Here is a 23,935-nt window from a genome sequence, read left to right on the forward strand (position 1 = left end):
TTCAAACACCTTCTCTCCCACGCTGCTTGTTGGGGAAAGCGTGTATTTAAAAACTTAATCAGTGCCCAACTTCCAGTCTTATCGTGCAACCTGCGTAGGGCTGAGTCCCCATCCCCAGGAGCAGATCTGACCCACGCTGTCGGAGCAGAACCGACCCAAGTTCAGTTACACCACTACTGCGGGGTTTGCCTTCCCGCGCCTGAGCTAGGAGAGCTCTGCCATTGCAGAACAGAGGTTATGGACTTAACGCAGCAGTTATGGGGTAAAACCTCGCTCCCGTGTGCGATGCAGGACCTCACCTGGGCTGACCGTAACGGTCTCCGCGGGCCGGAGAGACCGGGGGTCACAGGGCACCCCTCCTACCCGCTGAACTGACAGGCAGCGAGCCGGGGGGGTGATGTGTTGCCTCTTGTACGGATGTGATGAGCTGGCCGCCGCCTGCTCTCCATCGACGCCGGTAAACACCCGGAAACGGGCGAGCGGGTAGGGGTGACCAGCGACCACCTCCCGCCGGCGAGCCGCCCTCCGTGCCCGCCAAAGGCGGCGGGCGCTGGGCGGTGGCGGGCGCGGGCGGGGGCGCTGGGTGGTGGCGGCGCTGTGCGCTGGGCGGGGGCGGCGGCGCTGGGTGGTGGTGGGCGGGGGTGGCGCTGTGCGCTGGGTGGTGGTGGCGGCGCGGGCGGGGGCGGGGGCGCTGGGTGGTGGCGGCGGGGGCGGTGGGCGGCGGCGCTGGGTGGTGGTGGGCGGGGGTGGCGCTGTGCGCTGGGCGGTGGTGGCGGCGCGGGCGGGGGCGCTGGGTGGTGGTGGCGGTGGGCGGCGGCGGCGCTGGGTGGGGGCGCTGGGTGGTGGTGGCGGTGGGCGGGGGCGGTGGTGGTGGCGGCGCTGGGCGGGGGCGCTGGTGGCGGTGGGCGGGGGTGGCGCTGTGCGCTGGGCGGTGGTGGCGGCGCGGGCGGGGGCGCTGGGTGGTGGTGGCGGTGGGCGGCGGCGGCGCTGGGTGGGGGCGCTGGGTGGTGGTGGCGGTGGGCGGTGGTGGTGGTGGTGGTGGCGCTGGGTGGGGGCGGCGCTGGGCGGGGGCGGTGGGCGGGGGTGGCGCTGTGCGCTGGGCGGGGGCGGGGGCGCTGGGTGGCGGTTGCGGTGGGCGGGGGCGGCGGCGCGGGCGGGGGCGGCGCTGGGTGGGGGTGGTGGCGGCGGGCGGGGGCGGGGGCGGCGCGGGCACTGGGCGGCGGCGCGGGCGCGGGCGCGGGCGGTCCTCCAGCAGGGCCGGGCGAGTGGCGAACGCGCAGCGGCGGTGCCCTTGCCCTGACCAACACGAGAGCTACGTGCTCAGGCGCACAGGGCCCCGCGGTGCCCAGCCCGGGCCCCCGGAGTCCGCGAGTTGGGCCCAGTGCCCGGCGCCAGCCTGCAGGGCCCGGCAAAGCCCGTCCTCGCCGCTGCCAGGGCGGCACCCGGCTGCGGGACTCGGGGCTGGCGTGGGCGAGGCGGGACGAGCCTGAGCCTGTGGGGGCGGCCTGGCCGCAGCGCCACTCCCAGCAGGGCCGCGCGGTGCTGGGAAACCCTCGGGCGAGCACCGCCTCCGCAGCGCTCATTGGCCGGCGAGGCGCGGGGCGGAGCGGGGCAGCAGCGCCCATTGGCCAGGCCGGGCGCACCGCGGCCGATGGGAGCGGCGGGTTCGGGCTTCGCAGCCAATCAGGGCTCGGGCGTGCCCCGCCCCCGCCCCCGGCTCGGAACGCGCGCGGGCCACGCGGTTGTCCTGGCGACCGGGACGCGGGGCGGCGCGCGGAGCATGGCGGGCGGGCGGGCGCCGGGTGAGTGCAGCGCCGCGTGCGCCCTGCTGCTCCCCCGGCCCGGGCCCTCGCTGATCCCGCCCTGCCGCGCGAGCACCTTGCCGGCGTCAGCAGCGCGGGGCGGAGCGTTAACCGGGGGGTGGGGGCTGCACTGCTCTGCCGGCCGGCTGGGTCCCACGTAGTGGGTGGGGGCTGCACTGCTCTGCCGGCCGGCTGGGTCCCGCACAGTGGGTGGTGGGGGCCGCACTGCTGGCCGGCTGGGTCCCGCACAGTGGGTGAGGGGGTCACACTGCCGGCCGGCTGGGTCCCGCACAGTGGGTGAGGGGGTCACACTGCTGGCCGGCTGGGTCCCACGTAGTGGGTGGGGGGGGGCCGCACTGCCGGCCGGCTGGGTCCCGCACAGTGGGTGGGGGGGGCCGCACTGCTGGCCGGCTGGGTCCCGCACAGTGGGTGAGGGGGTCACGCTGCAGGCCGGCTGGGTCCCGCACAGTGGGTGAGGGGGTCACGCTGCAGGCCGGCTGGGTCCTGCACAGTGGGGGGGGCCGCACTGCCGGCCGGCTGGGTCCTGCACAGTGGGTGATGGGGGCCGCACTGCTGGCCGGCTGGGTCCTGCACAGTGGGTGAGGGGGTCACACTGCCGGCCGGCTGGGTCCCGCACAGTGGGTGAGGGGGTCACGCTGCAGGCCGGCTGGGTCCCGCACAGTGGGTGAGGGAGTCACACTGCCGGCCGGCTGGGTCCCGCACAGTGGGTGAGGGGGGCTGCTCTGCAGGCCGGCTGGGTCCCACGTAGTGGGTGGGGGAGGCCGCACTGCCGGCCGGCTGGGTCCTGCACAGTGGGTGAGGGGGGCCACACTGCCGGCCGGCTGGGTCCTGCACAGTGGGTGAGGGGGTCACACTGCAGGCCGGCTGGGTCCTGCACAGTGGGTGAGGGGGTCACACTGCAGGCCGGCTGGGTCCTGCACAGTGGGTGAGGGGGGCCGCACTGCCGGCCGCTGGGTCCTGCACAGTGGGTGAGGGGGGCTGCACTGCCGTCCGGCTGGGTCCTGCACAGTGGGTGAGGGGGTCACACTGCCGTCTGGCTGGGTCCTGCACAGTGGGTGGGGGGGGCCGCACTGCCGTCCGGCTGGGTCCTGCACAGTGGGTGAGGGGGGCCGCACTGCCGGCCGGCTGGGTCCTGCACAGTGGGTGAGGGGGTCACACTGCTGGCCGGCTGGGTCCTGCACAGTGGGTGAGGGGGGCCGCATTGCAGGCCGGCTGGGCCTTGCGTGGTGGGTGGAGGGCCGCACTGGAGGCCCTCTGGGCCCTGCATGGGGGGGGGCCCGCATTGCAGGCCGGCTGGGCCCTACATAGTGGGTGGGGGGCTGCACTGCACTCTAGGCTGGCTGGGTCCCGCACGGTGGATGGAGCTGCAGGCTGGCTGGGCCCCACACTATGGGTGGGGGGCATATTGCAGGGGCTGGGCTGGCGCTGGAGGGCACTTGGGTGAAGTGCGTTGCCCCTCTTAGCCTGGCAGTGGCCCCATGCTCCGCGCCTTCGTGGAAGGAGGGAAACGCCAAGGCTCTGCATGATTAGAACTGCCCTCGCCCGGCCTGGTCAGGCCTGCCCTGCTTGCCTCGCCTCACCCTGCGGTGCTGCCTGCGCTTGCCTGGGCTGGCTCTGCTTGGCACTGCACCCTCCTCCAGTGGAGTCTCCCCCACAGCCCCTCACCTAGCTCCAGGGCTCAGCCCTCAGGCCAGGCTGCCACCAGCCATTACCCCCGCTCTTTCTACACAACCACTCTCCATCCCTTCCCTGCTGGGGCCACTTCTGCAGTAGCCACTGGGGGAGCCTCGGCGCACCCACTACTCCAGTTTCCTGGCCAGTAGCCCCACTCCTGCAATGGTCTAGCTAGTCTCCTTGGAGAAAGCTGACTGGAGAAATATGCAGTTATTTAACTGATTGGCCTTGGGGCTGAGAACCAACTAGGCGTCATCAGCCCAGGGCTAGACTAGAGCACGGGAAGGAAGGGAGCAAGCAGAGAGTTAGCTGAGTCCCTTGTGGGTTTTTTTCCAACTCAGCTGTGAATATGTCCAATGGGGCAGGTCGTGGCACAGACCCCTGGGGAATGTTGCTAGTTATCTCTCTTCATTGTGAAAACTGATCCTTTGGTTCCTGTCCTTTGAGCGGTTACAGATCCATGAAAGGACATTACCCTGTGACAGCTTACTCTGCTCAAGAGCCTTTGGTGAGGGACCTTTTCAGAGGCTTTCTGGAAAACCTAAGTGCATTATATCCACAGGATCCCACTTCTCCACATGCTTGTTGACCCCTGTGATGGGGCGTTCCCTATGCTTTGTGAAATTATGCATATTAATGTGACAAAATTGGAATATGCTTTATGTGGAATACTTCCTGCAAGATATCATGTGAGCCTGGGGCTTTGTTCTTTAAATTCTTTTTTGGACTTCCTAATTTTTACACTTCACTTGCCAGATTTTCATCTTCCAAGAGTCAGCAACACTGTAGCCGACTTCCTAAGCAGTCAGTCCTTCACCAGCAACAAGCAGTAGCTGCAGAGTTTCATCATCAAACCAATATTTCACCAGAGCAGAAATCCCTCAATAAATTTGTTTGCCACCAAAGATAACAGCAGGAGGGTCTGCTGTGCTTGGGTTTATTACATGACACATTCCTCATATCTTGGGATCAAGGTCTTACGTATCCTTCTCACCAATTCTTGTGAAACCCAGGCTGATATGTGAGATGGACCAATCCTGCTAGCACCACACTGGCCGAGACATTTCTGGCTAGCAGACCTTCTTCCAGGTATGTAGTCCACTGTTCCTTCCACTATCAGAATGTTCAGAAATAATGTCAAAGCAGCAAGGTCACATACTGCATCCACACGCAAAGTCACTGCATTTGACAACATAAATTTTGGCCAGTTGAGTGCTAATGATGGAGGCTGCTCCTTACATATGCAAGTGAGTGTTCTGCAATGCAGGAAGCCTTTTGTGAGGATTTACGCCTTGAAATGGAGACTATTTTCAACCTGAGCAGCTCAGCACAATCTTGGCTGGGGAAGGGCTTCTATACCAAAGGCAAAAGACAGTTTATCTGAAAAGCTTCAAACTCCACCCACTTTTACTACTCCCAAGTCTAAAAAACAAATGGTTAGAATTTTTCCCCTCACCTTTCTAGAACCTGAAAATCACTTATTTGGTTGTTTTTCGGTTTTGTGTTTTTGTTTTCCAGAAACAATATTCACCTTTGGACTGAGGCCAGGCACAAAAAATTTCAGCCCCAAAGCAAAATTGCATCTGAAAATAGGGTGTCACACTGTAATTGAAGCTGTTTTGTAACTGTCTACACATATGTACTTTGGGCAGAAGAGGTATGTGTACACAGAAAACATACTTTGATTTGAGACGTGGACTGCATTTGTAGAGCGCTTAGCACAACAGGAATCTGACCAGTCTCCTGCGTGCTATCGCAACATACAATTGAACAATCACCTACCACTTTGTTGCGGAGAATTTGACTGCCCTATGGGCATATGCACATGCACAATCTGTTTATATCACTGCAGCAGGATGAACTTCATGCCAAGGCCCCCTGGGTAAAGGTTCTACAGTCCAGCTTCACTCTGACCCAGAATAGAGCAGTGAGAAGTCCTCCAGGCAGCCTAGAGTGGCTGCAATGGAGCAGCCAGTAAAAGAACTGCTAATGCACCTAATAAAGGGCCCAGAAGGAACAGTTAAAAGGCAAGCAGCGGAGCAGAGGTGTCATTTGATATGTGGACCTAAACGAGGGAGAAGCAGTTGCCTGGCTGGCAAGACCAACAGCAGGACCACGGACAGCTCACTACAGAGAATCTCATCAGAGAGTATTTAGCCCAGGGAAAGCAGCCAAAGACCAGGTTCCTGGCTGGATAGAAGAGCAGCAGGATCATTGAAGGATCAGTTTGGGCAGGCTGAGTCCAGGGGCTGCACACACAACCTGCCCAGACCAGAAGAGGACACTGAGATAGATCCTGCTGATCGTAGAATCACAGAGCTGGAAGGGAACTCAGGAGGTATCATCGAATCCAGCCCCCTGCTTCAAGCAGGATCAACCCCAACTAAATCATCCCAGCCATGAGTATGTCAAGCTGGGATTTAAAAACTTCTAGGGATGGAGATTCCAACACCTCCCTAAGCAACACAGTCCAGTCCTTCCCCACCCTCCATGTGAAGCAGTTTTTCCTAATATCCAACCTACTCCTCTCCTTCTGTAACTTCAGACCATTGCCCCTTGGTCTGCTGACTGTCACCACCGAGAACAGTTTCTCTCCAACCCTTTTAGAGCTCTGCTTCAGGAAGTTAAAGGCTGCTATTAAATCACCGCTTCGTCTTCTCTTCTATAAACTAAATAAGCCCAAATACCTCAGCCTCTTCTCATAGGTCCTGTGCTCCAGCCCGTTAATCATTTTTGTTGCCCTCCACTGAACCTGCTCCAGCACATCCACATCCTTTTTATACTGGGGGGCCCAAAACTGGACTCAGTACTCCAGATGTGGCCTCACCAGTGCCAAATAGAGGGGAGCAACAACCTCTAGATCTGGTTGAAATGCTCCTCCTGTTGCAATTCAATATGCCGTTGGCTTTCTTGGCTACAAGGGCACACTGTTTACTCATATCCACCCTTTCATCCACTATAATCCCTAGGTTCCTTTCTGCTGTACTGCTGCTTAGCCAGTTGGTCCCAAGCCTATAACAGTGCTTGGGATTCTTCCATCCCAGGTGCAGGACTCTACACGACTCCTTGTTGAACTGCATCAGATTTCTTTCGGCCCAATCCTCCAATTTATCCAGGTCACTCTGCATCCTATCTCTACCCTCCAATGTATCTACCTCTTCCCCTAGCTTTGTGTCATCCACAAACTTGCTGAGGGTGCGATCCAGTCCCTCATCCAGGTCATTAATAAAAATGTTGAATGACACCAGCCCCAGAACTGGGCCTTTGGGCACTCCACTGAAAATCAACTGCCATCCAGATATTGAGCCATTAACCACTACCCATTGGGCCCAACCTTCAAGCCAGCTTTCTATCCATCTTATAGTCAATGTATCCAGTCCATACTTCCTTAACTTATGGGAAGAATGTTGTGGGAGACTGCATCAAAACTTTGCTTAAGTCAAGATATATCACATCCACTGACTTTCTCAGGTCCACGGAGCCAGTTGCCTCATCGTAGAAGCTAATCAGGTTGGTCAGACAGGACTTGCCCTTGGTGAAGCCATGTTGACTACTTTTGATCACTTCCCCCCTCTTCCAAGCGCTGCAGATTGAATTCCTTGAGGATCACTTCCATTATTTTCCCAGGTACTGAAGTAAGGCTGACTGGTCTATATTTCCCTGGATTGTCCTTTCCTTTTTTAAAGATGGCCACTATATTTGCCTTTTTCCAATCATCCAGAATCTCTCCCGATCTCCAAGAGTCTTCAAAGATAATGGTCAAAAGCTCAGCAATGACATCTGCCAATTTCCTCAGTACCTTTGGGTGCATTAAATCCAGACCCATGGATATGTGTACATCTAGGTTTTCTAAGTAACTCTTAACTTGTTCCTTCCCCGCTGGGGGGCTGCTCTCCACCTTCTCACACTGTATTGTCTAGCACCGTAGTGTGGGAGTTGTCCTTGCCCGTGAAGACTGAGGCAAAACAAGCATTGAGTACTTCAGCTTTTCTTACATCTTCTGTCTCTAGGTTACCTCTCTCATCCAGTAATGGCCCCACATCTTCCCTGATAACCCTCTTATTGTTAACATGCCTATAGAAACCCTTCTTGTTGCCCTTCATATTCCTTGACAGCTGCAGTTCCAGTTTTGCCTTTGCTGTCTTGATTACTGCCCAGCGTTTTCCAGATGTATATTTATACTCCTTCTTAGTCATCTGTTCACGTTTCCAATTCTTATATGCATCCTTTTCAAGTTTAAGCTGACCAAAGCTTTCCCTGTTAAGCCAAACTGGTTGCCTGCCATATTTGTGTTTCTTACTATGCAGTGGGATGATTTGTTCCTGTGCCTTCAGCAAGACTTCTTTAACATATTGCCAGTTCTCCTGAACTCCTTTCCCCTTCGATGTGATGGAGTGGGGGATACCTGTGTGTGTGTGTGTGGCTCACAGAGGGTGTGGGGCTCCTGCTGAGGGTAACCCTGACAACCAGGTAACACCTTTGTACTGCAGACAAAGGAGGAGGTGGAGCCTGAGGGGTTTGAATTGGAACTGGGAGTTGGAAGCAGTTAGTCTGGGCTGAGGGAGAGAGAGACAAAGAAGGGGGCAAGGCCCCAGCTCTGGGGGCCCCTCGGGGCCTCCTCTCCCCAACATGGATGGGACTGGCTGTCTCTGCCTGCTGTACTGACTCCTCTGTACGATGCTGTGTCCTGTCGGCTAATAAACCCACTGTTCTCCTGCTGAGTGAGAGACTCTCCTGCCTGCGGACAGGGTGCAGAGCTTGGGGGACCCCAGAACCCCGTCACACTGGTGTCAGAAGTGGGATGTTCTGCACCCTGAGGATGGAGCATCCAGCAGTAAGTGACCGGGGCCCCGGAAGGAGTGGGGCCTGCGAGACCCAGGTGTGCTGAAGGGCAGTGAGGTGCAGCTCTCCAAGGCGGAGGGGCCTGCGGCCGAACCCAAGCAACTGTGGTCGTGGTCCTCGAGAGGGGGTGTCACACCCGAGGAGGGGTTACTCCTGGGACTCTGTTGGAGTCGGTCCCAGAAGGTGGAGGGCCCGAGAGCCCAACCCCCAGGAACAAGTGACCCCTGAGGAGGCTGACGCTGAATGAGTTCTTCCCAAGACAGTGTGCTCATGGTCCCTGAGAGCGGGTGTCACACTGAAGAAGGGGTTCCGCTGGGAGTCTGTTAGAGTCAGTCCCAGAGGGCGGAGGGGCCTACGGCCTAACCCTGGGCAGCTTGTGACCCACAAGGAGCCTGGCACACTGAAGGGATTCTTCCAGGAATCGTGGGGTGCAGAGGGCATCAGCCTGAGAGCCTGCAACCACGCTGAGCAACTCCGCTGTGAAGTGGCAGCACCTGGAAACTGAATCGAGATTAAAGAAGCTGGACAAGGCAGCGTGGATGTGCAGTGGCAGAGCTGAGGGTTAAGGAAAATCCTGCAGAGGTGAGCCCGGATCGGGGCAGGAAACCCTGGACTGTCTGGAGTGCTGAACCGAGTGGCCTGCCGCAGCTCAAGGAGGGAAGGAGCGATTCCAACCCATCATCTACTAGTGGCCAAGACAGACCTGCGGAGAGTTTTCCAGGCCTGGGCCGAGGAAGGTGCCTGTGTGTCTGTGCAGGAAAGCAGCTTGTCCACTGGGAATGGCAAGTTGTCTCTGAGAGAAGCTGCTTCACCTTCTGTGTGTGTGTGGAGACCAGCCAGGGGGCTGGGAGAAAGGAGAGAGTGTCTCCCATTGTCTGTCTGTGTTGAACAGCAGCAGCAGCAGCCTGGGGAGAGAGCAGAGCCTGCATTTGGAAAAGGTGCCAATGAGGAAACTAGCCCATTGTCTGAGGAAGATTCACCAGCCTGGGGTGGCTGGAGAAGGAACCACCAGAAAAGAGCATTCCGGGTGTGACTCTGAATCCAGCCATGGGGGCTGGAGCAGAGGGAATGGCTCTGGGATGGGTAGTGGTGTCCCTGCTAAGGACACTGGTCCTTGGTGCAAGAAAAGTGCTTCTGCTTCTGGGGAAGTGAATCCTTTGCCTGAGCCTGTGGGGGCTCGAGATGGAGCCAAGATCCCAGAGCTGGATCTGAGGGCAGCTGAAGCTCAGATGGGAAGTGGGCCTACCTCTGTGTCTCTCAGGGAGGATGATGCTTTAACTCGGTCTGATCCAGTTAGTATCATCAGGGAATCCCAGAGACCAGACGATTCTGGTACTTGTTCTTTGCCTGATGCTGAGGTGTTACTGGGAGGGGGTGAGAGGACTCTGTCCTACCAGAGTCATCCTCTCGCCAGGACACAAGAACAGATGGGCAATGGAGTTATGCTGACTGATGAAGATAAAGGAGCTGGTAGCAGAAGGGACGAAAGGGACCCTGACCTTCTGTCCGGTGGTACTGGCTGTCTGCCTGGAGGGGGATTACATGGGAATCTGCCTGATGGGCCAGAAGTGATCCTGGGTGTAGGTGAAACCCAGGAGCTGGTTGTGGCTCAAGGGAGCAGTGCCCCTGTGGAGCCAGACGGGTGAGTTGTTGTTTGGGGGAGCTCTTGAGGAAGAGAATTTCCCTGAAACTTTTCCTGACCCATCTGTGGGGACTGCAGAAAATGGGAGTGAGGTGGAGGAGAGTGCACAGGAAAGGTGCTTGTCTGTAAGAGCCAGAGCAACCCTTTGCCTGGGGAGAAGTTTGTTTCAGCTCCTGATGGCCAGGACCTGCCTGAGTGTGAAACCACTGGCTGTGCTCTGCAAGGGTCCAAAGCAGGCAGGGTAAAAGTTTCTCAGGAATTGGAAGTTGATGCAAGTAAAGTGAAAACTATCAGGGAGTGTGAGCAGCCCTGTGAGAACCAAGTAAAACAGCTGCACAGTCAGTCTCTGTAGGATGCAGGAGAGCGCCAGCAATTCCCCATCTCCAGATGGTGGAAACACTTATATTCTTATACTGGACTCCACTTCTGATTCCATGGGGAGGCAGTAGTTGGAGGGGGAAGGACAAAGGAGCTGTGGTCCTGGTGGGCCAGTAAGGGATAAACAGGGATTCCTCCATGTGGATTCTGCGTCTGGGACTCACAAAACAATTCTCAGAAAGCAGTTTGGTTTGCAAATTTCCAGGCTGGCTGGGAGGGGGCCGTCTCCCTGAGATCATCAATGGCCCAGCTCTTGTTAGAAGGGAGGGCACAGTCAGAGAGATCAAATTTCCACCCCAGGGGGCAAGAGAGAAGATTAGAACTTAATGGTGCTAAGAAAGGCCTCAGCCATTTATCCCCAAAATACCAGATTCTCAAGGATGTTGCACAAAGGTTGTGGTCTACCGAAGAGCAATGTAAATGTGCAGTTGCAATGGGTTTGTTCTGTAACTCACGCTGACTGCTGTAACCAAGGGGTGCTGCTACCAAAAGCTGTAGAATTGTACCATATACTGAAGGTTTGGAAAGAGCCATGTGACATGATGACATTAATGTAGAAGCATGAATTGTATGTTGAAGGAGTCTGTAACTCTAAAATGTCACCATTGTTCCCTGTAACTAGTCTTGCAACCTCTCACATGAGGAGGAACATTCCAAACCTATTGTGTGGCATGGAAGGGGAAACTGAGGCACACAACCATTTTGGTGGTCTGGTTAAATGCCAAGGGTGGAAGCATTTGTACCTTCCTTTACTGGACTGTAACTGAATTCCAAACATTGGCTGAAGCAGCTGTGTGGACTGGTGGGCAGACAGGGCAGGGCCTAGACCAGAAAAGAACTATTTAATCTGTTGGTGCTGCAGCATCTGTATGGGCTCTGCCTGCCCGACTTGAGAACGTGGCTGATGGACCAGAGACAGAAGCGGGGAGACCGACCAACCTGAGGGAACTAAAGCGACTTGCCCGGCTGCATCACATGAAAAGGGCCAATACCAAGCTCCTGAGTTGGAGCCTCCCCCAGCAGGATTATGACATGGAGGTGGTGCACATCAAGGGGAGCACTAAGGGTGCAGCCGATGCCCTGTCACGAGGGGAGGGCCCCAAACTTCCCCAGGTCACTGGCTGAGTGACCCCGCTCAGTTCAGTCTGGAAGCGGGGAGAGATGTGATGGAGTGGGGGATACCTGTGTGTGTGTGTGTGTGGCTCACAGAGGGTGTGGGGCTCCTGCTGAGGGTAACCCTGACAACCAGGTAACACCTTTGTACTGCAGACAAAGGAGGAGGTGGAGCCTGAGGGGTTTGAATTGGAACGGGGAGTTGGAAGCAGTTAGTCTGGGCTGAGGGAGAGAGAGACAAAGAAGGGGGCAAGGCCCCAGCTCTGGGGGCCCCTCGGGGCCTCCTCTCCCCAACATGGATGGGACTGGCTGTCTCTGCCTGCTGTACTGACTCCTCTGTACGATGCTGTGTCCTGTCGGCTAATAAACCCACTGTTCTCCTGCTGAGTGAGAGACTCTCCTGCCTGCAGACAGGGTGCAGAGCTTGGGGGACCCCAGAACCCCATCACACCTTCATCCTTGTTTCCCAGGGGATTCTGCCCATTATTACCCTCAGGGAGTCCAAGTCTGCTCTTTCGAAATCAAGGTCTGTATTTTACTGCTCACCTTTCTTCCTTTCGTAAGGATCCTGAAATCCATCATCTCGTGATCACTGCAGCCCAGGTTGCCACCCACTTCTATTTCTCCTACTAGTTCTTCCCTGTTTGTGAGCAGAGGGTCAAGTTGTGCATGACCCTGGTCGGTTCCTTCAGCACTTGTGCCAACAAGTTATCCCCGACATTGTCCAGAAACTTCCTGGATTGTCTGTGTGCAGATGTATTGGTCTCCCAACAAATGTCCGGATGATTCAAGTCTCCCATGAGAACCAGGACCTGTGGTTTGGAAGCACCTCTTAGCTGTCTGAAGAAATCCTCATCCATCTCATCTCCCTGATCTGGTGGTCTATAGCAGGTACCAACTACGACGTCACCTCTATTGCTTCCGCTTCTAAGGTTAACCCAAAGACACTCAACTTGCTCGTCTCTGTCCTTATATTGGAGCTCTCAGCAATCAAAATGCTCCCTCACATAGAGCGCAAGTCCTTCTCCTTTTCTTCCCTGTCTGTCCTTCCTAAACAGTTTATACCTTTTCATAACCATACTCCAGTTATGTGAATCATCCCACCAAGTCTCTGTTATTCTAATCACTTCATACTTCTTAGACTGTGCCAGAACCTCTAGTTCCGCCTGTTTCTTTCCCAGGCTTCTTGCATTTGTGTACAAGCACCTTAGAAAAGCAGCTAATTGGCCCACTTTCTCCCCTTCACCTAGGAATCCTACTTGGTTGTACCCTACTCCTTCCCCATTTACCTCAGGGCTTGTGTCACTGTTCCCCGACAAACACATGTGCCTTCAGCACGTCCTTATATCACTTCTGCTGGCCCCCAACGCTCCTCTGTCCTTCCTGCAATGTGGGAAACAGAATCTGTTTTGGGAGGCACTGATCAGACATCCGAACCACGTGACCAGTCCAACAAAGTTATTGATGAATGAAAATGGCTTTAAAGCTGGTCGTGTTCAACTCTTCCAGCACACTAGTGTTCATGTGCCTCTCCTCCCAGAAGATATTTAGGATTCTCCTGAGGCAGTGTTGATGATATTGTTCAAGTGCCTTCAAATGACACCAGTATGTTGTCCAGTAGTAAATTGTCCAGGTTTCATATGCATATAGTAGCATTGGAACAATCACTGCACAGTATACAAGGAGCTTTGTCTTGGGATAGATGTCCCAGTTCTTGAAGATCCTTTGTCTCAGGTGAGTGAAAGCAGAGCTTACATGGCTCAGATGATGCTGGATTTCCTCATCAATGTCAACTTTAGTGGAAAGATAACTTGCGAGGTATGGGAAGTGCTCCACATTTTCCAGCATTTCTCCATTGACATCAGTGAAAGGTGCATGAGATTGTCCTGTTGGTGAAGGATGGTGGAGCACCTTGGTCTTTTTGACATTCGTTGTGAGGCCAAGGTTCCCGTACGCTTCAGTGAAGGCACTTACGATGGTCTGAAGGGCTGCGGGAGAAAGAGCAGGAACCATGTTGTCATCTGCCTACTGGAGCTCCGTGGTCAAGGTTGTGGAGATCTTGCTTTTAGCCTTCAGTCTCATGAGAGTGAAAAGCTTCCTGTTAATTCTACAGATAATCTTCACACCATCTGGAAGCTTGCCATCAATGAGGTGAATGGTCATGGTAACGAAGAAGCAGAATGCTGATGGGACAATGATGCAGCCTTGCTTGACTGCTGCATTGACCTCAAGGGGGTTGCTTTGGGATCTGTTGTTGCTCAGTACTGTGGCAGTCATGTTGTCATGAAGCAGCCTTAAAATGCTGATGAATTTTTGGGGGCAGCTGATCTTTGAGAGGATGGTCCACAGGGCGCTACGATTTACTGAGTCGAATGCTTTAGTTAGGTCAGTGAAACTCATATATAAGGCTCAGTTGTATTCGTGACATTTTTCTTGCAGTTGCTGGATGGTGAAGATCATGTCTGCTGTTCCTCAGGATGGTCAGAAACCACACTGGGATTCTGGGAGAATTTCTTCTGAGAGCAGCAGGAGCTGGTTTGCGAGGATTTCAGCTAAGATTTTCCCTGCCATTGACAGGATGGAGATGCCACAATAGTTTCCACAGTCCAGCTTGTCGCCTGTCTTGAAAAGACTGATGATTAGTGTGTCTCTGAAATCTTGTGGCATCTGCTCCCTACCCCAGATCTTGAGAATCAGGAGATGGAGCTGTTTGTGGAGCTCTGGCCTCCTGTGGAGTGCACAGCTTGCAAAGCAAAGCAGTGTCTGCCGCTCATCTCTCCCAGTTCCATGGCTGGGGACCAGGCACCTTTAAAATCCCGGGCATTGTTAGAAATTTTAAAAACCCAGATGGACAGAGTTTTGAGAGCCAAAAAAGAGGACATGTCTGGGAAAAACTGGACCTATGGTAAGCTTAGCCCAGATGGCACAGCAGTAGGGCCAGTCCCCCACAATCACCCTGGCCAGCCCCACCCCCTGCAGATCCCTGACTTGGCGAGAGGTAAGGGGGAGTAGGGAGAGCAGAGTGCTGACCAGGCTGGAGATAGCTGCTGCTGTTTCAGCAGTGGCAGGGCAGGGTCATCACAGAGTCCGAAGCTGCAGAGGAGTCCATGCCTGGAGCTGCAAATAACTCCTTAAAGAGCCGCACGTGGCATTAGAGCTGCACGTGGTCGACTCCTGCCCTGTGCTATTCCCTCGGGGGAAGGAGTGCAACAGACTCACAGGCAATAGGCAACTCCACACTGCCAGAAGGGGCAGGGCTAGAGCAGTGCTGCCCGGAGCATGTCACACTGGTCTCCCTGCCTTGCAGCCGGCCCTGAGAGCTGCCCAGAGTGTGCCATCCTGGATTTAAAAGATCCAGGGCTCCGTCTACTGCCACTCCTGTGGGAGTGGCGGCAACAGCCAGAACTCTGGGCCCTTCTGAATCACTGGGCCCCAGAGCAATTGCCCCTATCCTTCCACCCCTCCCCTCACTGACAGGCCTGGGTTCGCTCATCAAGCAGTTCCTGTGCATCCTACCTGAAGGGTTACACTGCCAATGAGAAATTAGGTAGGCCTAATTTCTTCAGCGACTCCAGCAAGGACCTGTGTGTTAACCTGGCGCCCCCAGAACACTCCACTTCTTTTGATTTGGTAGTATATAGACTAGCATGGCTCCCCCTCTGTTACTATTTCTCTTGGAGAGTGTTCTTAATCAACAGGTCATGTCCTTGTGCTCCCCCACATCCCTGGGCTTTTCTCTGCTCTGGGATTGTTTCTTAGCAACCTTCAAATGCTTTTTCTCTGCCATTCTTTTTCTTTGTTGACAATCCCCTAGTAATCAAACCAGTATATTCGTGTAGCAAATACCCTACTGTCAGGATTGTCACCTTGTCATGGTGAGTGGGCTTGTGTGTTCCAGTGAACCCGAGAGCGATGCCACAGGGAGTTTCATGCTCCCAGCAGGGTCGTGCATAGTGGCAAGATCAAGGGGAGGGTCCAGACAAAGAACGATCCTAAAACTCCTCAGCAGCAGAACAGGCAGAGGATAGCAAAGGTAATGCTACAATGGCTGTGAAGGAGATCAAGGCTGCAGCGGACAGGAGACTGCCAGTTGTTGATTCCATGCCATTCGACCTGAGCTTTCTATTCATCAAGAACTGTGTGGTGGCTTCAGTGCAACAGCCCCCACCTTAAAAGAAGTCACGCATGGGCATCTTCCTCTGTGTACTACTCTCCTAAACTTCAGCCCTACGGTGAATGGTGATGGGATCAAGTTTGTGAAATCTGGAAGTTTTTAGTCATGAACCAGCATGTAGGCAGTGGATGTATGCATCAGGCATTCCGTTTTGAGGATCGAGGTGGTAGAATGGTCTGGCTGCTACATCCAGGACTGAGCAGCCCTATTTAGGATCCACTCTGTTCACCCCATGTGGGAAGGAGGCTAGAAAAGGTGCCCTCAACATAGTCCCCCTCAGTCCCCCTGACTGGATAATCGCTTCCAGTAGGTTCACCTGCATGGGGTCTAAATCAAACAGTAAACTTTGAACATGGAACGTTCAGACTCTAATGGACAACCCAGAAAGTGAGCAACCTGAAAAACGCATGGCCATTATCACCCGCGAGCTGTGATGATTCAACATCGATATCACTGCCCTGGCAGAAATGCATAGAGCAGAAGAAGGACAGCTGAGAGAAGAAGGAGGAGAGTACACCTTTTTCTGGAAAGGAATTCCAAAGGAAGAAAAATGAATTCATGGTGTAGGATTTGCCATAAAAAATGAACTGACAAAGATCCTATCTGAAGTCCCTGTCAGCATCAGTGAGCATCTCATGACTTTCTGCCTGAAGCTCACCAAAAACCAACAGGCAACTGTCATCAGCACTGACTCTGGACACCAAAGATAATGTGAAGGAGTTATGCAATCAACTGGATACAGTCCTGACAGACATCCCCAAAGAAGACAAGATTATTCTCATGGGGGATTTCAATGCCAGGGTCAGAAGAGATGCGGATGTCTGTCAGACTACCAGTGGGAAAGAAGGAGTTGGCACCAGCAACTCCAATGGTGTGCAGCTCCTTACAAAATGTGTGAAACCTGAGTTCATCATCCCGAACACCCTGTTCCATGAGAAAAGCAAATTTAAGACATTATGGCAACATCCTTGATCTAAGCCCTGGCACGTCATAGACTGTGTCATCATGCACGCTTGGGATCAGTATGATGTCCTCACATGTGCAGTGATCAGTGCTGATGATTGCTGGACTGATCACCACCTCAGTCGATCCGCAATGGCGATTATGATTGTCACCGAACAGAGATGTCGGAGGACCCAGATCCGATGAAAGATCAATGTACAAGGCTTGAAGGACCCCATCAGATGAAGTGACGTCCATTTAGCGCTCCACAGGAAGTTGCCAACAGTGCACCTTGAAGATGTGGAAGAACAGTGGTTTCAATTGAAAAATGTCGTCATTGGAGCTAGTGGAGAAACTATCGGCTACTAGACCAGGCAGCATCAGGACTGGTTTGATGAGAACTGTGTGGAAATTGAACACTTGGTTGAGGCAAAGCCTTTAGGGCCTGGCAAAATATGACCTCAACTGCACAAGGAAGAGAGAAGCACGTGCCAAGGCCAAGGCGGAAGTGCAACATAGAACAAGGACTCTGAAAAACCAGTAGTGGACTGAGAAGGCAGGAGAACTCCAGCATCTCGCAGACATCAACAGTACAAGAGGTTTCTTCAATGCAACCACAGCTGTTTTTGGACCGAGATACCATGGAATCAATCCCCTGAGATCAAAGGATGGTTCCCAGCTCTTGAGAGCCAGTGAGGCCGTTGCTTCTCCCTGGTGGGACACTATAATGAGCCCTTGAACTGCCTCTCCACCGGGGTCCTAGAATCCCTTGACCAAATCCCTCAGCAGCTGCCTGGAGGTGACCAGGCAGCACGTTTTACACTGAGCGAGGTCCAAGCTGCCATCCAGCGATTAAGTGCAACAAGGCAACTGGACTAGACAAAATCCCCACTGGGGCCTTCAGGAGGTGCTGGGGTTGCAGAGGGCCCAGCACAGGCAGCCCCTGCCCCTGCCTGGACTGCTGGGGAGTAAAAGAGGTGAAGAAAGGAGGAGACCAGGGGCAGCGCCCAAGGGCCCTGGACTCAGGCAGTGCACAGGCTCTGAGCCAGAGGCAGGCTGGGAAACCCAGCGGGAGGGGTGGCAGGAAAACCAACAGTCAGGGCTGCGGGCGGGGGAGCGTGGCGAGAGCCAAGGGCCGGCAGTGAGGACCTGGGGCTGCAGCAGCTCTCCCCGGCGGGGTGTGTGTGACACTCCCCTTTCCCCAGCACAGCTGGCAGCTGGGCAGGGGCTGGGGAGCACACAGTGAGTGGGTCGGGGCTGTGGCTGCCAGGCAGTCGGGGGAGTGCGGGCCCCCTCCTTCCTCCCAGGCACAGGCGGTGGGAGAGCTCCGGAGCTGCTGCTGCTGCAGCAGGAATGTGGCATCTCCTCTGCCCCGGCCTGACCCGCTACTCTCCTTGTCCCTCAGTAGCCACACCATGATCCTCACTCCCTCCCTCTCCATGGCTGAGTGGGGCAGGGGGGTTGTGAGTGAACTGGCGCATGGTGGGGGAGGCAGTCAGGCTGTGGCCCCTTGGTAACACATGGCTTGTGGGAGCATGCAGTGCCGGGGGGAGCCATGGGGCTGGGGAAGAAGGGATGCAGTAGAGTGGGAGGGTGGGGTGGCTGTGAGCCTGGGCGTGCTCTGTGGGGGTGAGGCAGTGGTACGTGGGGAGGTGGTGACGTGAGAGAAGGATTCTCGGGGAGAGGACTGTCTTTTATTCACACGCATTGTGGCTCTTGACGTACTGGTTTTGTAGCCGAATTCGGATAAATAGCTCTCCTCGCTATTCTGGTTGCAGACCCCTGGCGTCGGTGGAAGAAGGAGTAAAGTACAGTGTCACGTCGATCATAACTTTTGATCAAGTGTGGCCTGAGTCTGTTCTTTGTACTTCCTCTCTTGTCCCAGCAGAGGGCTGGCTTTCCCTTCTGATGGGGGAGGCTGGGGTGGAGCTACATTTCACCACAGCTGAGGTTGCAAGCCCAGATTTCACTGCCCACACCAACAGCCATGTAATTCAGCCAAGGACATTTCTTTCCTCTTCATGTTTGTCATGTTCGGTTTCTCGCCTGTGGCTCATCACTTTTGCAATAAGGGAATTTTTTTAAAAAGAAGCGTTCTGTCCTTTTTCGTAAAGCATCCAGCATGCCTTTGTTTACAAAATGGGTACACGCTCTAAGACGGGAGGGAAGACAGGAACATAAGCGTGTATGTTTTAGTACGTCGGGCAGGCAGAGGACTGTTTTCGCTAAGCCTGAGTTGTACAGCTCAAGGCCTGACTCTGGTGTGGCACTTTGTGGAGTTCTTTGTCCCTGTGCAGAACTGGTGTGGTGTGCTCCCAGCTCAGTCTGGAGGTGCTTTGCTCGCATTTTGCACAAGCATAAATGTCCCCTCAAGAGGCAAGCCCATCCCATGTTTTTGTTTTGAGGAGATACACTGAAGTCTCTGACAATTATGGGCCTAATTTTTCTCCCATTTGCTAAGTGTAAGTCGAGCATAGCTCCATTCCAGTCAGCATGAGGCAGCGTAAGCATGAGGAACGTCCAGTCTGGTGGCCATTAGGTGTGATGCAGATAGTGGCTGTAGTGCTTGCTGGTTCCATGAGACCTGTAGCCGTGTTCGTGTAACTTACAAGCTTGGCTGATGGATGCTGTGAGCTCTGTGAGGTGGTTGGCTGGGGCTTATTGTACCCACAAGCTCTGCTGGGTACCTGAGGGAAGTGGGAGGCGCTCACCATGTGAAAACAGACCCAGGGGCCTTGTCTCATTGCTGGTCGTAGCTAGAAAGCTGCTCTCAACTCTCCCGTCCAGTGGGGACGAAGCCTCTCTTCAGCTCAGCACTCATCTTTGCCTGGTCACAACAACACCAAGTTCTCAGCTCAGTCTCTGTGAGAGCCACGTGCTCTCTCAGCCTCCGTATTCACAGACCCTGAACCGCTCCAGTCACTGACACGCATTGCTTCAGCCACCAGATGCTCCCCAGTCCCAGCTCTGCTTTGCTTGCAGGCAGCAGCCTGACTTCGCCACTCACTACCCACCCAGGTCAGGCCCCCCCAGCCTCAGCCCCACCCTGGGATGGCCCCGTGCACAGAATGTGGGCTGCCAGCTGGTTCTGCTGGCACACTGCAGCGGAGGCTGGCTGAGGGGGATACACAGTCAGAAAGAGCCCCCTTTGGCTTTAGGATCTGCAGGGAGTGTGCACAACTGGCAGAAAACCAACAGGTGAGTTTCTTCCTGCCTTGTAAGTGCAGAGGTCATGGGGCCCAAGTGGCTTCTGTCCGCTGTGCCAGCCTGCCCCAGCAGAAGCTCTCATCTCTGGGGGACAGCTCTAGCTTTCAGCACTTGCACAAAGTTCTTAAGGTGGTCACCAGAGCAGAGCAAATCTTCTGCCTCCCTCAGCTTCCTGACTAGAGAATCACCTTACAACAGGGAAATTCTCTGCCTGTGCCCTGCAGCCCTCTCTTCAGAGCTGCTGGGAGAAGCCAGTCACGTGTTCTACCGAGAAGCAGGGCACCTGAAATGGAAATCAAAGAGAGAGAATAGAAGGGAGCGGCCCTAGAGAGACGGTCTGCCTCATTTCTGCAGAGCAGAAGCTCACTTTCAAAACCAAGAGGCTGGGAAGCTGGGCCGCATGTATAAATTAATTAAAAGGTGCATAAAAGGTGGTTACTGAATGCCACAAGTCCAGGCACCTCATTGCCCTGGGATAATGTCTGCGGCATCAGCCTCTGCAGTGGCTCCTCTGTGGCTCAAGGCTGCTCTGCTAACTGTAGATTTCCTTGCTGTTGTGAAATGCCATTATCCAGGACAAAGGATGGGGAGACTGGATGGGGCCAAGGGAAAATGGGCAGCTCATCTTTTGGCCAGCTGGAAGAGAGAGTTGCTGATTGGCCAGTACACATCCCCCAGCTCCTAAAGTTTAGCCCAGTGCAGGGGCCATGTGGAGCCTCTTGGAGGTCTGTTCTGGCAGTCTACCCTCCCCTATCCACCAGAACTAGGAGTAGAAGCCCAAACCGATGGATGATGTGGCTGTGGCTGATTGCCTGTTCGGGGCTGTGGAAAGAAATTTTCTCCCGTGGGCCAATTGGGAGAGTTTTTGACCTTCTTTGTGGCACCAGGAAGCCACAGTGCACTGAGTAGGAATGCGCTTAATAGGGCAGGGATGCTGGTGTTCAGTCATCGTGGCTCACAGCTGAGCTCCAGTGTGGTTAAGAGAGCAAACTTAATGGTGTCTAGAGGGCAGACCTGGGTTTGGTGATGGGCCTTGGACTCCTGTGATAGGATGAGATGTGGTAGAGTTTGTGGGCTGACATCAGGGCTTCTGGTCAGTATTCCCTGTAAGCTGAGCACTTGGGCAGCTGCCCAGGAGAGATTGATGTGCCACCCAGCTGATTAGCAGAGAGCCCAGAGCCAGCTGTCTCTGTTTCTATAGGTGATCCAACAAAACAAAATTTATTCCACCCATGGATAGAAAAAATTAGAGAGAACCTGCTCATGGTCCTCATGGGCCAAGATCCCAGGCTGCTGTGCCATCTGTTCCCCTGGGGGAGTATGCTAGGGTCTGGAGAGCGGAGTTCTGGGGAGTGGGCCAAGGCAAAATGTGTGGTAAGGAGCTCTGTAACTCCCAATTAAATGCTATGTAAAGCAGAGTGCGGGGGATGGGTGGGTGGGTGGTTGGTGCCGCTCCCTAATCTGATCAAAGATGCAGCCTGCTATTTCATTGCACGCACATGTCCTCATGTCACCTGTTGTCTTTGAGCTATGTGAAACGTGCACTGGAGTCATTCAGCTGTGCAGCACCAAACACAATGGGGCCTGATCCATGACTGGAGTCCTTAGGTGCAACCTCGATGGAAAGCATCAGTGTGGCTCATGGAATTCCTGGCAAAACACGCTCGCACCACTCATCTGCTAATAGTGTTGTTGTAACAAAGGCACCACTTTCCCAAGGCACTGGGCTGCACAAGGAATAATGCGACTTCACAAATGTAGATGGAAAGATCATGGAGCATCTTAGGGCACTTTGTCTCCCAGGTCTTCTGAGCTTTGATTCATGACCCTTGGTCCCCAAAAGGAAAGGTAAGCGTTATTGAAAACATCCGATTTCAGCACTGCATTGATCTCAGAACAGAATTAAGGACAGTTCACATATTTAGCTTTTGCAGTTGTCTGTCTGGGTACAGATTTCTGCAAGGCTGGCTTAATTGTGCAGAAGTGCATTTGAAATTGGCGTTTGGAAACTTTGCACAAGATGGGGTTAGCCACTTCCTTCTAAACTACTGCTCACATGATGTAGAAATCAGCTAAGAACTGCAAAGAGATCCCAACATTCCAACACCTGTGCATTTGTCTCCTGCCTTGCTCTCTCACATGACAGTGTGCTGCTGGAAAAGGGTATTAATCGCTGATTTCTCTGTCTGTAAAAAATAGTATTTTGTAATGGATTAAAAAGTTCTGGAACAAATGGGAACCTCAGCTATTAAGAGTCAAGTAGTGGTGTTGAAATAAGTGTCTGAAGACATTAATTGTACAACTCTCATCAGCTGCAGATTGGCTTTAGTTGAGGTCATCACAGTCCGTTGTTTCCCAATAGTTGCATCATATCATTTGCTCCCCTTCTTCCTTTACAGCACGTATCATTGCCCCTGGATTTTTCCTGTTCAAGCATCCCAGCTCCATAAAGGGCACTATTCCTTTTGCACTCTGTCTTGTATAATTTATGTACTACGACTTCCTAAGGTTCTGAACAATTCCTTGATGTTGCAGTTAAAGCTCATAATAGAATAGATTATTAACCTTAGCCAAACAGCCTCACTGTTATAACCAATGATAATTTCCCGCCCTTGCCTGTATGATTCAGAGAGATACCAGAATGTTTTTTGTTACAGCCATTAACCATAGGGAAGTGGGAGGCACAATGTGTGAATTGCATGGTAGTTTCATATAGGAATATATGACCAAAGCTATGACGGGTCAGTAAGGTTTACACTTATTTTGTAGAGAAAAAAGGTATAGTCCCAACTTAAAATGAATGCAGATAAATGACAGTACAGAATGCAGGTGTTATCCAGCCTTTTAACACCCAGTTTGTTTTTGTTTTCTCTCTCCAGTGTCTTACTTCTGTTCGTATTCAAGTAACAGGTAAGAAAAAGTAACCTGGCAGGCATCTGGAAATACAAGTACATAACTCAACGTCCTCATCCTCAGATGGAGCTCCCAGTGTACCTCATGGGAGCTCTACCTGAGTGTGGACAGTGGGCCTATCCCTACCGGGACTCGTGGGTTTGGGGAGACTATTGTAAATATCAGGAGGAATTGTCTTCTGCCAATGAGGGAACATGAATAGATAAATCAGCTATGGTGTCACAACATATCCTGCAATGCTGATGTGTTTTGGAGCTGTCTGTCAACTCGTTGTTACAAGAGATAATGTAGGTAAATTATTCACGTTATTTCAATATAGTGCTTGGGGGAAAAAACCAAACCATTCCGTGGTATAGAGGTTTGTAGTAGTGTGGAGGTAGTAACTGATGACCAGACTGCCTTGTGAAAGAGCAGCTTGTGAATCCAGGCACTTTAATACAGAAGACCATTCTGTTTCAATGAGAAGAATCTCATACCAGAAATCCTTATGCACACAAAACTGGACACGTGCTAGTTTTGATTATAATGCTACATAAAAGAAATGCATGCTCTGTATTTTGTTGAACTCTTTTGCCACTAATTACCAGCAAGCTGGGAGATTGCTGACCCACAACTTAGTCTGATTCCAGTTCAAAGAGCATGCAAATACTATTGAACTTGTAAATCAATTGTTTGGTTCCCTTCCCCTGGCACATATGCAGTCTGAATATTTACATCTTGCAACTACATCCATAGTGTGCCATAAAAATGTGCCTGTCCGTGCTGCAGCCGTAGCCACTGTCTGAGCAGATACAGACAAAAGTGGATGAGAATTCTCGATCATATAGTGTAATCATCTTATCCTCTTTAGAGTGAAGCTTTTTTGGGATAAGGAATATGCATTTTGTTTGTTTCTGCAGTGCCTTGCCTGGTGTGGGTACTACCAGAAACAAGCAAACAATAGTAATAAAATAAAGTGATCATAAAGTGCAGGCAGTTTAGTCCAGGCAATGTGACTTAATCTGTATTTGTAAAGTACTGTTTGATTTATGTTATTTAAGGATCAAGATGCTGATAATAAAGCGTGCAGTTGGTGTGGTGCTTGTTCCGTTTATTTTTGTGATGGTCGGGAGCATCCCTGACCGCCTAGTCCTTGTGTGTTAATGTCACATTATTGAAGCAACAGAAGTGCTTCCACATGGGCCCATTTCCCAGTTATTCTGCAGTGAAGTGTAATTTGGCCCAGAC

At 53.4% G+C, this 23,935-nt stretch overlaps 1 protein-coding gene across 1 annotated transcript in view; it reads left to right on the forward strand.

Moving 5' to 3' along the window:
• Positions 1-1,651: 1,651 nt before the first annotated feature.
• SPMAP2L (sperm microtubule associated protein 2 like) overlaps positions 1,652-23,935 on the forward strand; it is a 42,925-nt gene continuing 20,641 nt past the window's right edge. Inside the window, exons 1-2 of the mRNA XM_074993982.1 lie at positions 1,652-1,802; positions 22,675-22,705. Coding sequence (XP_074850083.1) covers positions 1,652-1,802; positions 22,675-22,705 — 182 coding nt within the window. The remainder of the gene's footprint in view (positions 1,803-22,674; positions 22,706-23,935) is intronic.

The sequence above is a fragment of the Carettochelys insculpta genome, chromosome 4 (genome assembly GCF_033958435.1).
Source record: "Carettochelys insculpta isolate YL-2023 chromosome 4, ASM3395843v1, whole genome shotgun sequence".
NCBI lineage: Eukaryota > Metazoa > Chordata > Testudines > Carettochelyidae > Carettochelys > Carettochelys insculpta.